Below are 16205 nucleotides of genomic sequence, written 5' to 3'. Positions count from 1 at the left end.
GACCTTCTAAGATAGATAGGCTCCTCACGGTGGTTAAATAAATTAAATCTTTACCGACCTACTATTACGTTTGAGTATCGCATAATCATCAGAAGGAATGTCAATCTTTCACACCATAATATAACCTTCACGGCTTTAACCATCATCACTGTATTCCTCTGGCACGAGCGCCTATAATTGCTCTCTTACACTTAAAGTGTCGGCCACCTCTTTGGCCTTTCCTGATAGTAAAATTTCCTTACAATCAATGTCATTTTAACCACCTCCAACTAAATTTTCTACCTCATTTCAATCACTGCTTATGTGAAAATGCTTTTCTTAAGTCCTGGTGAGAGAGAAAAAAAAATCACCATTTTTCCATAAGTCATTGCCTTAGTCTTTAGATGTGAACATTGTCACGGCTGACTCTCGATCATACTTAGGACGTCTTTTATCTTGGGTCCTTCTTGCTTTAACAATTCAAACCTCCATTGGTTCAATCTATACTTCTTATGGTTTAACACGTGCCCACCTGGCATTATTATAATTACGCCATATTTCCTTTATCAAAATTTCTATTCTTGAGAACTTTGAAAATTACCTTTCTCCTTGTAAAACCTCTAAGGTTATCCTTAAATCCTTCATCCTGTACTCCCTAGGTACATGGCATATCAAGATACCATTTACTAATACTAGAACCATTGTCTATATAGTTCTGAAAACTTTCTCCACTGATCTTTAAAGGTTGTTGTTGCCTTAGTCCTTCATTCCGTACCATCCAAACTCATAATATCCCCATTAAGGGTGAAATGCCAACCTTTGTGCATTCCCCCCATGGTTCATCTCAAGTTATTGAGGTTATATCCTTAATTCCACCTTTAAAAAGGTACTTACATCCTTCCATGGATAAATCAAGTCATATATCCCTGATAAGGGTATCTTATTCAATCATTTCCCCTCGATATTCTATACCAAATTTCATAATAATATCCTTATCCAAAATGAGGTTAATCCATATGGCCTCCAAAAGACAATAACGGTTATCCATTTTTCTTTCCTGATTTGGTAATGATAACATGGATATTCTGGAAGATATTGGTCGTGTTCAACGTGAACTTCTTTTTACCAAATCCTCTTTTACTTTTGTTGTTTATCTCAACAGTCATCTCAATGTTGGGATATCTTTTGTACTTGGTGTCTCCCTTTTGGGTATCAAGTCAAAGGTGTTACATACACTTCACATTTTTGAAGGTTACTTCCTTCATCCAATTTCCTAATTTCTTACTTTCTTGTCTCCTCCGTCTATCCGCGTCTCATTATTTATCCTTCGAACTATCTCAAGGTTTCCTCGAATCCTCCCAACTTAAAGAGAATAATATATATGTATCTCTTATACCTTCAACCATCAACTTTAACTCATAGTGAATCACCCTCATCCTGACGATTACATACTTTTCTATTTCTATTGCTATGAGTCTTTAGGGTTTCCTCATACCCAACTCCCTTATCATTCCTCAAACTGTATTGCCTTTTTATTTCTTTCCACTTCAGTCTCCCTTTATTTTCCTTTCTCTTACAATCATTTCATGAACCCACTAATCATTGAATTCAAACATCACGTCGTTCTGGGATTCTTGTCCTCAGAACGAATCTTTACAACTTTTACAACTTAGATTCATAATTCATCATACTCGTCCGCCTTTGTTCTGGCTCTAAAGCTTTTACACTATCTCTCTATCTTCCTTAGCCTTCCACCAGCGGGTGGCCTCTCTCTTAGGAAGGTAAGTGATAAAACAGTCTTTTGTGTTTCATCAATCATTTAGAATATAAAACCATTCCCCTATTTCCTTTAGCCAGGCTCTTGCCTCAATTGGGTCAACTTGTTCCTTGGAACTCTGAGAGCTTAGCGACTTAAAGGCCCTGAAAGAATTTCCCACTACATTGTTTCCTCAGGGTGGTGTTTGGGGGGTTAAAATTCTAAGTTCTGTTTAGACAGGTCCATGAATTTTCGTATAGGAGTACCGTCTCGGGTCTCCTTTCCTTATAGCAAGTAATCAAAATATTTTCTCAAAACAACAACCTCGTTGCGAATATAAAATACACCACAGAGCCGGATCCCTCAGATTTTTAAGCGAGTATTTAAATCCCCTTCGAAAGAAAGATCTTAAATTTGAAAACGAGTTTTAGGATCCGCTCTAACTTTTAAAATCATTTTGAAGACTCAAAAACATTTTTAAGAATGTTTGGAGTAATGCTGATTTAATAAAATAAATCAGTCCCGATATGTTAGAGAAAATATCTGAATATTATTACTTAAATAATATTCCCATAAAGGATAATCTTTATAAAAATAATTGAAGTAAAAGTTTTAAAACTCATACTTGAAATGAATAATAAATAACCAAAGATATACGTATACGAAAGTACGATCTTTATTTGAATAATCGAAAATAAATTTGATTGTCGAAACATTATTCTTTAATAAAATAAAGAATATTATTTAATAAAATAAGCGGAGTCATAAGTCCTCGAATGAATATTCCAAATAATATTCATTAAATAAAATAAAGTTATCGAATAAACCTTATTCGATTAATAGTTTTGAAAACTATATCAATATATATATATATATATATTATACTCGGGATCATCGACTCCCGATTTAGAAAATGTTCACCTTCGGGTCCCCTATACTAAGGGTTTACACAACTACTGCTTATCTCTAGCATAGGTATTATGCAACATATAAGCATTTGAATCAACAATTAGATATCAAGATTACGAAACAGGCATGCATATATACCATATCAGCATGCTCCAATATATCGCAAGATTTGCTAATAACAATCATGCACTTATCACAAGATAATGCATATACATATATTTACATCATAACAACAGTATAACGGGTAGAAAACTTGCTTGAGTGTAGGGCTGTCAAACGGATAATTCGGATACGGATCTGCCTATACCCGGATCCGGATCCGGATCCGAATCCGGAAAACCGTATCCGTATCCGTATCCGAATCCAGAAATATTTAAAGAATAATATCCGAATCCGGATCCGACGGATACTATCCGGATACGGATAATATCCGGATCCGAATCCGATTTTTAATCAATTTTTTTATTTTATATTAAAAATTAAAAAAAATTAAAAGAAAATTAAAAAAATATAGTTAAAAATAAAAATTCATTTTTAAAAATTAAAATAAGTGATAAAGTGATTTAATTATATTTTAATTTTTTAAAAATTAATTTTATTTTTTTTTTCAATATAATCATTATCTTTTAATTGTTGAACTCAAATGATTTTTTCTATATGTCTATAAAATTTTTATAAAAATAATATTTAATATATATATATATATATTTGTATGTATGTGTGTATACATTAACATACTATAAATTTAATATAATATATTTTCAAATTATTTAAGTATTTAAATATAAAATATATTTATTCGGATTCAGATATTATCGGATACGAATATGCCTATATCCGTATCCGTATCGGCAATCGTCGGATTCGAATACGGATAATATCCGCTTTGTGTCGGATACGGATAATATCCGCTTTATTTCGGATACGAATGCGGATTTTTCGGACGAATATCGGATTTTTCGAATATTTTTGACAGCCCTACCTGAGTGTTCCCGGATAGACTTAAGCTTAGAGTGGGTCCGATAACCTATGAACAACAACATAAGTCAGAATTAAACCAAAGTCGCTTAAGAATCTAGACTTTAACCAATTAGACCCTAACGTTCGATTTTGCGCTTAACGATTCACTTAAGTCGCTCGAGTACCCTCAGCTCCACCATTTTTAATAAATTAACCATTAAGAATTTTAAGGCGATTCTTTCGCGAGTACTCTTCCAACTGCCTAATCCACTTTACATAATTGTTTCTTACCCCAATTAGTCATTTAAGGACCTTAACCATGGTTTTAAAGTAAGGTGAGGGGTAATGGTTCGTTCGCGAAATATCGTTACTTAAAACGGTCGTTTCTCCTAAACCGTGCATCGGATTCAAGCGAACCACATATCAAAATGAAGCTCGTAACATGAACTATCTAAAAATGGCAATGGTCAGACTCTTACAGTGAGTTCAAGGGTCCTGAAGTTAAGAACTAAAACAGTCTAAGGTAAATCGGGCATTACGACGACTATGTTTACGCAATTACCAAAGTTTTAAACCATTCCAAACAATCCACAAATCAAACCACAATCATCATTACAACCAAACTCCATCCATACTTTACTACAACAGCCCCAATATCTCAAGATTTTCCAATTTATACTACTCCTAAACATGAACTAAATCTATACTTAAGTTCATTAACCAATAATCCAAGATTTACAACTTCATACTCATTACAAATCCAACCACACTCTAAGTATACAAGAATCATGCTTCTCATGAACCATACCAAACATAAAAACTCTAAATATTCAAAAGTAGGGCTAGGGTATGAGATTATACCTTCCTTGGTGAGTAGAAGTAACTAAGGAGCTTGAAACCACCCTTGAAAATCCTTACAAAAGCTATATCTAAACAAAAACATAAGATCAAAATTTCCAAGATCTTCAAAACACTATTCACCCTCTTCTTCCATGAATTATTGGAAGATATTGTGAAGGAAATGGAAGCTTAGATTTATAGGATAGCTATATCTATGCTTAAGGAACCTTGGATAATTACCTCACAATTTAACAATACTTGGATCTTGGATTTTGATTTTCTTCTCCTTGAAGAAATGAAGAAGCCAAGAGCTTCTTTCTTCAAAATGAAAGTCAACTTGTGTTTTTGTGTTATGATTTGTTTTGGCTTGGTTGATATCCTTTTGTTGTTAATTAACTTTTTACCATGGTAAGAAATGAATGGCTCACAATCAACCAATCAATCCCTCCATTTGTCATGCTTAAGTCACCATGCTTATGTCATCTTTCTTATGCCATCTTCTTACACTTGTCTTCTTCTTATTGGTGTGATGACATCATCACCCACTAACCTCTTTGATTAACCCCTAATTACTTGGCTAATGACCACTTATCTGTTATACGGTTCGCTTAACTTTCGTTCTCGTTTATCATTTGAGGGATCATACCCTGGATCTCATTACTTAGGTTCCCTTAAACCTTTCTCAATATTTTATATTCCTTTTATGATTCTCTCTTATAATCCTTGAATTAAAATCCTTTTAATCATGTTACCTTATACTCAATTCTTTCTGTATCTGGTGGATTTTCGGGAAAAAAATCAAAGTGTTCGAATTTGGATTCTGATGATCTTTACATACACTTATACACCATATAGAGTACTAATAAGATCTCAGAATATCAATAAAAGAACCCCTACATAGTGTGGCATGAAAAGTTTTCTTATTCAGCATAATCAGCAAAATCACTATTCATAAGGGTTACAAAAAGTCCAAATTTTTTGGGGTTATTACAACCTTTGACTATGGGTCAATGACCTAGGAAAGCAACACAGTTGTTAAGCTTTGTGGTAGTAAATGTTGGATTAACTTTTAATGCAATCATGGGAAGAACGGGAATACATGCTTTCAAGGCAGTCCCCTCTTCTTACCATTCAGTGATGAAGTTCCCCATCTGGAATGAGATTGGGTAAGAGAGAGGAGATCAAAAGATGGTGAGGAGTTGTTATGTAGCCTCCCTTAGGGATGATGGAGTAGGGGGCAGGTTTTGCTGATCGAAGATCTGGATATTCGTGAGAATGATGAGAAAAGAGGAAAGCCAGCAGAAGACTTAATTCTGATCCCTTTGGTTCCTGAAGATCCTGAGAAAGTGACTTTCATTGGAGCATCACTGGAGGAGCCCCTTATAAGGAAAATGGTGAAGTTTTTACAAGAAAATTGTGATGTGTTTGCATGGTCAGCGGCTGATATGCCTGGCATAGACCCAGAGCTGATCACTCACAAATTGAATGTAGATCTGAATCGAAAGACCATGAAGCAAAAGAAAATGAGTTTTGCTCCTGAGATGCAGGAGGCAATCAAGCAAGAAGTAGAGAAGCTCTTAGAGGCTGATTTTATTGAGGAGATAATTTTCGGAATGGTTAGCAAACCTTGTAATGGTAAAGAAGGCTAATGGGAAATGGAAAATGTGTGTAGATTTCAATGATCTGAATGATGTGTGCCCGAAGGATTGTTTTCCAATTTCAAGGATACATACATTGATAGATGCTAGTGGTTGTCATGAAATGCTAAGCTTTATGGATAGATTAAGTGGATAAAATCAGATCAAGATGCATAAGGATGACATCCCCAAGGTATCATTCATCACTGACTTTGGTGTTTTTAGTTATCTTGTTATGGCATTGGGTCTCAAGAATACAGGAGCTACCTATCAAAGGTTAGTAGATAAGATTTTTAAAGACCTTATTGGGAAAACAATGGAAGTATATGTAGATGACATGTTAGTCAAGAGTCTTGTGAAGACTGACCATATAACCCATTTGAGGGAAGCCTTTGAGGTCCTGAGGTACCACAAAATGATGTTAAATCCCACAAAGTGTGCTTTCAGAGTGGGATCCGGAAAGTTTTTTGGGATTGATGGTCTTCAAGAGGGGAATTGAAGCAAATCCTGATAAGATAAAGGCCATTTTGGACATGGAGTCTCCGCGGCCCGTCAAAGATGTTCAAAAACTCACTGGAAGGGTTGTTTCTTTGGGATGGTTTATCTCCAAATCAGTAGACAAGTGCTTGCCATTTTTTAAAGCCCTAAATAAAGTAAAAGATTTCATATGGACCGAGGAAAGTCAAGAGGCTTTCGAGGGATTAAAGAAGTACATGGTTCAAGCCTCGTTGTTGGCTAAACCGGTCCTGAATGAAACTTTATACTGGTATCTAGCCATCTTAGAAAATACTTTGAGCGCCATTTTGGTTAAGAAGGAACTTAAAATCCAGAAACCAATATACTATTTTAGTAAGATTCTGCATGGAGCTGAGTTGAATTATTCGACTATTGAAAAGTTCGCTCTAGCCCTGGTGATTCAAGGAAGTTGCGTCCTTACTTTCAAACTCATAAAATTGAAGTGCTAACGAATCAACCTTTGAGAAACATCATTCACAGTCTTAAAGCTAGTGAAAGGCTGATTAAATGGGCTATTAAGTTAGGAGAATTCGACATAAAGTATAAGCCACGAACCGCGATAAAAGCCCAGGCATTGGCTGACTTCATGGTTGAATGTACCATCCCCAACCAAAAAGTCGGGGGGCGGGAAGATACTGAATCTCAAGGTATAAAGGATAGTGAATGAGGACAGAACAAAGACAAGGAATTATGGGTTCTCTATTTTTATGAAGCATCAAAAATAAATTCGAGTGGAGCAGGGCTAGTCTTACAAAGCCCGGATGGATTTTTGATTGAATATGCCATGAAGTTAGATTTCCCAACCATAAATAATGAAGCTGAGTATGAAACTCTAATAGTTGGCCTTGGCCTAGCGGGAATGTTGAGAGTCAAAAACTTGAAAGTCTGTGGGGACTCGAAGCTGGTGGTATCCCATCTTAAGGGACATTTTGAGGCAAGAGATGAAACTATGGCGAAATATGTGCGCCTAGTAAGGGCCGTGATGACTCAGTTCGATGAATGCCATGTTGAGCACATTTCAAGTGAGGAAAATATTAAGGACGATGCCTTGTCCAAATTTGCTTCATCAGAAATAGAAGAAAGCTCTGGGAGTGTGTACTTTCGTGTTTTGAAAAAAACGGAGCATAGACGTCAAGTTAATTGCCCCATAGGACTTAAAGGGTCGTGGATAGATCCTATTAAGGCTCATTTACAAATCGGGTGGCTTCTTAATGATGCTGTGGAAGCAAGAAGGTTGTTTGTGCGAGCCCTAAGATATACTTTGATTGATGGGATTCTTTATAAAAGGTCTTTTGTGGTTCCTTATTTAAGATGTCTCAGGCCGGATGAGGCTCGACTTGCTTTAGAGGAAGTGCATGAGGGTATATGTGGCCAACACTTGGGGGGCAGGGCCCTAGCCAACAAGATTGCTCGCTTAGGCTTTTATTGGCCAGAAATGATGGTTGACGCCAAAGAATATGTTAAGAAATGTGATCGTTGTCAGAAACATGCCCCTATAGTAAGGCAACCTCCCGAAATGATGACTTACATAAACTCCCCAATCCCATTTGCTATGTGGGGAGTGGATATTCTCTTGCCTTTCCCAATGGCTACTGCTTAAAGGAAATTCTTGATTGTGGCGACTGATTACTTCACCAAATGGATTGAAGTCAAGCCCTTGGCAAAGATTACGACTAAGCAAGTCTCACAGTTCCTGTGGGAGAATATTATGTGTAGATATGGAATTCCCTGAATCTTGGTAACCGACAACGGAACACAGTTCAATAATGAAGAGTTTAGAAAATATTGTGAAGAAAACGAAATTGACCTAAGATTCACTTCTGTTGCTCACCCTCAAGCCAATGGGAGACCAAAGGTAGCAAATCGTATCATTCTAGATGGGTTTAAAAAAAAGGATTGAAAAATCCAAAAATAGTTGGGTGGATGAAATACTGCCAATACTTTGGGCTTACAGAACTACATGTAGAGTTACTACAGGAGCAACACCATTCATGCTAGCATATGAGGCAGAAGTGGTCGTTCCAGTGGAAATATCTCATTCATCTCCAAGAATCCAAGCATATAATGTTGAAGAAAATGAAGAAGGGCAAAGGTTAGCCCTAGACTTGATAGATGAAGTATGAGATGCAGCGCATGCAAAGATCGTAGACTATTAGAAAAAGCCTCCTTTTACTATAACCTGAGGGTGAAGGAGAGGTTTTTCAAGCAGGGAGATTTGGTCCTAAGGAAGGTGGAAGCTTCTGGAGTAGGGCGGAAAGGAAAACTCACCCCAAATTGGGAAGGGCCACACAAGGTTGAGAGCATTCAAGGAAGAGGATCTTACAAATTTGAGACCATGGATGGGGAAGAAGTACCTCAGACTTGGCATGCTCAAAACATGAAAGTTTAATACCTATAGCTCGTACTTACTATAGTGGTAACAAGGTTCAAAGGCACCTTGAAGCTTTGCTTGCTTAGGATTTTTATATCTCAGTTTTAGGAGGATTTATATTCTAGTTGGTGGCTATCAGGGGCACACCCATCTTATGTAAGGTTTTGAAAGCCAAGTTAAATTTCAGAATAAGAGTTATTCTAGATTTTGAAAAACCAGATTATGTTATTGGGTTAAAGTTATTTTGAACTTTGGAACATTAAGTTACCGATACATTGCCTACTTAGCAAAGTTATGCTCTGAAAGTACTAACTCCAAAAGTACTTAGAAAATAAGGCAAGGGAAATGATATAAATAAACCCCGAGGGGTGATAAGTTTGAAATACAACAAGATAATACATAAGTCTAAAAATAGATAGAAATCTACTCATCCCTAGAAGCAGCATCCATATCCTTCTCGACCTCAGTGGGCCCCTCATCTGCATTAGCAAAAGTTTCTGCATTCTTTGCTGGGGAGGCAGGAGGAGAAGTAGTGTTGGGGTCGAGGATGCGATCTTCTTGCATAGGGGAGCCAAAGAGAGCATCCAAGCTGTCCTCGGGCTCTGGCTACTCAGGACTAATAAAGTCCTTGGTTTCTATCAAGCCAGGGTACTTCTCAGCCACGGCCTTCACTGCGGCATCTGAACCTTGCATAAACTGGATGGGAAAGAGACCCTCATCATGGATGTCCATCAAGTCCTTGAACTTCTGGGAGTCCATTTACTCGTCGATGAGAGTCTCCTTATCGCTTCTAAGCTTGACCGGCTTGGCATGAGCCTTGGACAACTCCTCGCCCTTGCTCTTCAGATTCTTGTCCAGAGTCTCAGCCCTCTCCTTCCATTTCTTCATCTCTCTCTCAAATTCATCAGAGTTATCCTTTCAGGACTTCTCCTGGTGGAGTGCAGCTTGGAAGAAGGCATTACTGTGCAACAGAAGGGGGAAAAATTCAAATAACGTCAATAACAAGAAAGGAATTGATGCAAATAATATTGAGGAGCTTTACAAGAAAGTTCATGCAGCAATTCGTGTATGCTAAGAAAGGAATTGATGCAGATAATATTGAAAATCTTTACAAGAAAGTTCATGCAGCAATTTGTGTATGCTAAGAAAGGAAATGTAAAGGAAAAATAAAAGAAAAAATTACCGAAGCTTGAGCCCGGGAGCCCAAGTGTTCAATGGACTCGATATCACTCCTCGTAACAATCTATGTGTAGTCCTGGGGAGTGATAGAGTGGAAAGACCAATCATTCGCGTGTTTGGTGGACCCAACCACCGTATCACCTCTTCTGAAGCCCCAATTGGGCCTGTAAGCGTGCCCCTTGATTAGGGGATCCACGTCATCCCCCAAAGAAACCTCATGGACGTGAGGCTTAAGAAAAGAAGGCCCACCGGGCTTGCTCCTTGGGTCTTTGCTGAGCTTGGCCCTCTTATGACGGCTCGGTTCGCCTTCCTTGGGCTTGTTAAGATATTTAATAGCCTCACAAGCTGAAAAATAAACATTGAGACCCATAATTGATTAAGGCATAACAGGATATAAATAAAAAGATGAAGGAAAATGCAAGTGAAATTACCCCTATTAGAGGCCTGAGAAAGGCCAACTTTCTTGAGAGAAAACTCCTTTAGGAGAGTCCAGGTGTCTGTTTGGCCGTTATCCGCAATAAGGGCTTGATAAGTGTCCTCCTCTTCGGCAGCTAATGCTAGCTGGGCTACCATCAACTACCTTGCAAAAGGGCCTACGAAATAAACTGGCCCAATCGCCTCCGGCCCAGGTTAGCCTAAGGAACTCATCCCTCCATTTTGGGTTGTTCTCAATGTTGAGTGGTATTTATGATACTTTATTACGCTCTGTAAAGCTTTGAATTGGTGTAATTATACTCAAGTTGTTGGTATTTTAATGTGTTTTCTAGTGGTTTTGCATTTTCAGGCATTTTCTAGGTAATCAGGTGAATTAGCATTATTTTGGTGCTAATTTGGTGTTAAGGTGGTATTGGAATAAAAGCTCTTGGAAAGCCAACTCAATTCAGAAAGAAAATAAAGAAATCAGGAGTTGATCCAGGGAGTCAGCGCGCCCACACTGTGATAGCACGCGCCCGCGCCCAAAGTCCAGAAACTCAGCGCGCCCGCGCTGGTCAAGCGTGCGCCCGCGCCAGGTCGAATTCAAAGAATCCTGATTCTAATGGGCTTTTGATCTAGAAGACTTCTACTCTGCATGGGGCTGCTATATATACATAATTATGTTCGTTTTTCAAGAGAGACACATCACAGAGCAAGGAGAAGGAGAAAAGAAGAGCGTTTTAGCACAATTCAACCAAGGAAAAGAAGATCTAGTTTTAACTTGTGATTCTTTGTTTAAGTTGTAATGTTGGATGCTAGTTTTCTTATTCTTGAACCTATACTCTTGTGTTATACTTTTTTATTATTCATTTATAAAGACTACATTTATTACACCATGCTTTCATCGGAACCCGTGTTGATGATGAGTCTGATTATGGGCTAATCGTTATCGTGGGGTTCTAGTGGATTTTTTTATGAATTTCTTTAGTTGATTTGTTTCGATGCCTTAGTGTGTGGTGATTGTATGATAACCTAGTATTGGTTGTGCTTATTCGTCTTATGAGCGTCACAAACTTATAAGATAGTTTGTTAATTCTTAATGAAGCGAAAGTGAATTTAAGGGTTTAGAACTTGCCATGCTAGCATAGGTTCATGTGTTATTGTTATGCATGATTCGTAGGTAATTTTAACCATCTTACTTGCCCTATATAATCACGATAGATAACTTGTGCATTAAACCATTATGACTTGTGCATTAAACCATTATGTTATCAAATTCTATAGACATATAGGATCTCAATATAATTGGTGTCTATTCAGCTTCTATCTATTTTGTGGATGTATGGTAGCATGGTATTCATACAACGAAAGTTGGTGGTTATCAGTTTCGTGTTATCTGATTAGTGTCATCACCATTACGTGCTAAGATTAAGAACGAAAAGACTATTGAATGAAGTATTTAATGAAGTTAGAATCCCATGTTTGTCATATATATTAATTCAACTATTCTTATTCTCTTAGTTATAATTGTTAGTTTAAATCTTAGTTATAAAACAATCTCAATCTGTTAATCGTCTTAGCATTGAATAATAGCCATATCATTGTTGCATAAGTGCATAAAATTGCAAAGTTAACCTAAACCAGTCTCCGTGGAAATGAATCTGATTTATATCTTATACTACTTGTGAATGCGTATACTTGCGCGAATTTTAGCACGTGTTTAGCGACTAACAAGTTTTTGGTGCCACTGCCGGGGACTCGGTGTTAATTTTTAGTTTATGTGTTTGTCATCAATGGTCGTTAAAGTTCATTGACTTGGACATTGTTACTTATCTGTTTCCTTGTCTTATTTCAAGTACTCTAGCGAGCGTGTATGCATACGCGTTCGCAGCCTCGTAAGAGAACTCTGGATAAAGCCGAGGAAGAAGTTGTAGTGGTTCGAAGGGAAGTTTTTGAGGATGAAGAGAAGGTAGAAGAAGAAGAGAAAATCGAGGAACTAGTTTTAGTAGTGATGGGGGATCCAACATAAATTCATAAGGCTTTGATGGACTTTTCTCAGCCTAATATCAACGACATTCAGTCAAGCATCATCAGACCAGCCATTTTGGCTAATGCTTTTGAGATCAAGTCAAGCACGATTCAAATGATACATAACTCATTTTAGTTTGGGGGTTCTCCTACTGAAGACCCCAACATGCACATCAGGGATTTTATTGAGATCTGTGACACTTTCAAGTTCAATGGTGTGACTGAAGATGCTATCAAGCTGCGACTCTTCCCATTTTCTCTCAGGGATAAAGCAAAGTGTTGGTTACATTCTCTACCACCAGGGTCTATCACCATTTGGGAGGATCTTGCTCAAAAAAATTTCACTAAATTCTTCCCTATGGCGAAGACTGCTGCAATCAGGAATGCTCTTACTCAGTTTGCTCAGCAAACTGGTGAATCTCTGTGTGAGGCTAGGGATCGATATAAGGAGATGCTAAGGAAGTTCCCACACCACGGCATGCCTAATTGGATGATTATAAACTATTTCTACAATGGATTGGGTGCTACTTCTAGACCCATGCTCGATGTAGCATCAGGAGGAGCCTTGTGGGCTAAGAGCTATAATGAAGCTTATGAATTGATTAAACTGATGGCTGCTAATGAATACCAGAATACTTCCCAGAGGCTGACTCAGGGAAAAGTAGCAGGAATTTTGGAGTTGTGTTAGGGCGGAAACACGCGCTAATAATACACGCAAGTATACGCGTTCGCAAGTAATATAGAATACTTTCTAGTTCGTTCCCACAGAGACTCAGACTAATTATGTTCAATTAAACTCACTCACCAATGTATGATTACTTCTCAATGTTAAGACAATAACACTTAGATTTAATTAACTAATTATTAACTATAATTAACTACTAAAATTAACCACTTAATTAACACTTCGAATTAACAATATTAAAACACTCATGAGATCACAACTTCATTACTACTTCCTTCAATAGTCATTGTTATTACCCTTAGCATGCAACAGTGATGATATTAATCGAATAACACGAAACTGATAAAAGCCAGCTTTCATTGTACAAATACCATTCTACCAAACATCCACAATTAAGATAGAAGTTGAATAGGCATCAATTATGTTGAGTCCCTATATGTCTACAGAAATTGACAACATAATGATTTAAGCACAAATTATTCCTTTTGATTGCACAGGACGAATAAAACGGTTAGAGTTACCCACTAACCATGCAACATCGTACATGAACCTATGCTAGCATGGCAAGTTCTAAATCTCAAGATCCACCGTCGCTTCACAAGAGATTAACACCCTATCTTATATGTTCGTGACGCACATAAGACGAATACGCACAACCAATACTAGATATCATACAATCATCACACACTAAGGTATTAAACAACTAACTAAAGAATTCCATAGTAAATTCGTTACGACCCCATGATCACGATTAGCCCATGTTAGCACTCATCGTCATCATGGGTTCATATGAAAACATGATAAAATAACACAAGAGAATAATAAATAAACTAATTATATTAAACCAGAGTACGTCACAAGAGTAAATTGGTTCAAAGTAAAGAAAACTAGCATCCAACGTTACAACGAAACAAAGAATCACAGAAAATAAGCTTCCTCTTCGTTGCGGTGTGCTAAAACGGTCTTCTTCCTTATCTCCTTCGCTCCTTGATTAATACAACGATCCAACACACGTGAAACGTCTATGAAATCTACTTATATAGGAGTCCCATAAAACTCAGATTACATAGAAGTTGGAAGCTAAACAGAATTAGAAGTCTAAAATAAATATTCTGAATTCTCGACCCTGCGCGGCCGCTCAGCATAGCTGAGCGGGCGCTCAGACCCCTACTGGAAAATAGTCTGTTTTTGCTCCATTTTTCGCTGTAATCTGCTCCTCTCTTCCCACTTGCAATGCTGAACACATGCCAAGGCTTATTATTGATGATTTCTCCCCCGAAATGCAACTAATACCCTGAAATGCACAAATACTAGAAAAATGCATCAAATACACAAAATACTTGATTTCAAGACACCAATTTAAGCTATTATAAGACGTTCTAAGTGGTATAAAATGCCACTTATCACACCCCCAAACTTAAATCGATGCTTGTCCTCAAGCGTCACAGACTCAAAAACAAAATAAAAACATGCATGAATGCAATCTATATGAAATGCAGCGATTCCCCTTACTACGACCAAACCAACCAACTTACAACATCTCAACAAATGAAGTTAGGCGACTAAAGATCAATTACATCATGCAAACTAACATACAGCCAGAAACGTGGTGTGTGCAGGTGCTTAACAGATATGCTTCGGAACTAGATCAATTATCATGACTCAACTATCATCAAGGCAATCACATGATAATACAAAGAATAAAAATTCTAGGCACAAAGTGACTTATAACACTACGAGAATCCTGGAGCTTATTACGGAATCATGCTTTTTATTCATAACAATAATGTTTATTTGACCGTGCAATGAGTGAGGTCCACAAAAGACTTATACAATGGTACCCATGTAGTGAGCGTTAGGTTAGCGGATCCCAGACTCTAAAAGCCTTAGGTCACTAGGCACAAATTCCCCTAAGAACTTAATAACTCAAATACTAAAGAGCCCACTCGTGATCAATTATGCATAAACACATACTTTTTTTTCTTCTTTCTTTTTTTTCTCTTTTTTTCTTTTCTTTTTTTTCCTAATTTCTGAGCAAGTGCGTTTCGCTCCATCTTGCTCAACCCTAGACTACTCGTATAAACATACGAGCCGGCTACTAGCCATTTGACGCCTAGCCACAATTAGCAACAAATTCCATTTTTTTACTCCATTTTTTTCTTTTCATGCCTTTTATCACTAAGAACCTATTATAAAATTCTAAGCATGATAAATAGATTAACCTCGAAAACAATCAGACCATAACAACCACCTAGTCCTTAAGCATTCTCTAAGACTTAGTGAAAATACAAGTGTTTCTAGCATGCATATCAACCTACACGACTCAACATCACTTTAACGCCATCACTACACTCGCATCGACATCACAAATCAGTTGGAAAATCATCGCAAAAGGGATCATGGTATATGTATGAGCTACATGACATGATAAACAAATAAAGCTATAAATAAATAAAAAAACTATATGGCAAAAATGATACAATTATATGAACTAAACTATCATGAATATGCAACTATATGACATACACACAAAATATTCCTTAACTACCACCCCCAAACTTAAAATCTTCACTGTCCCTAGTGAAGGTAGTAGAAAGGAATACAGGGTATACCTACTCGGAGTCATCATCATCATCACCCTCAGTGGGTGGTGTATCAGGAGGCGGATATGCAGAGTCCTCACCAAAAACTGGCCACTGGATGTCAGCTCCAACGCCTCGAAAAGCAGTCCCTAGCGCAAGGGTGAGCTCTTGAGCAAACCTGCTCTGTGTCTCGTACATAGCATCCATCCTCCGTGACAGCCTCCTATACTGGGCATCAGCCATCACAGCACCCTTCTGAGCTCTAGAAGAACCAGCCTCATCACGCCTCAGTCTCGCCATAGTAGCATATCGTGATGGACGCCCTCCTGGAAGACGATAACCCAGCCCA

The 16205-nt window shown here is 37.6% G+C and overlaps 1 protein-coding gene and 1 non-coding gene across 2 annotated transcripts; one reads left to right on the top strand and one right to left on the bottom strand.

The window, feature by feature from the left end:
* Positions 1 to 7546: 7546 nt before the first annotated feature.
* Positions 7547 to 8197, top strand: LOC141691187 (uncharacterized). The gene has a single exon (XM_074495926.1). It carries the CDS (start codon positions 7547 to 7549, stop codon positions 8195 to 8197), a length of 651 nt encoding a protein of 216 aa, XP_074352027.1.
* Positions 8198 to 12962: 4765 nt separating this feature from the next.
* On the bottom strand, positions 12963 to 13069 carry LOC141694831 (small nucleolar RNA R71). Its single transcript, XR_012564113.1, has one exon. It is a non-coding gene; the product is annotated as a small nucleolar RNA R71 (small nucleolar RNA).
* Between the last annotated feature and the right edge of the window lie 3136 nt (positions 13070 to 16205).

The sequence above is a fragment of the Apium graveolens genome, chromosome 10 (assembly GCF_009905375.1).
Source record: "Apium graveolens cultivar Ventura chromosome 10, ASM990537v1, whole genome shotgun sequence".
Classification (NCBI taxonomy): Eukaryota; Viridiplantae; Streptophyta; class Magnoliopsida; order Apiales; family Apiaceae; genus Apium; species Apium graveolens.
This window is presented reverse-complemented; position numbering and strand designations above follow the sequence as displayed.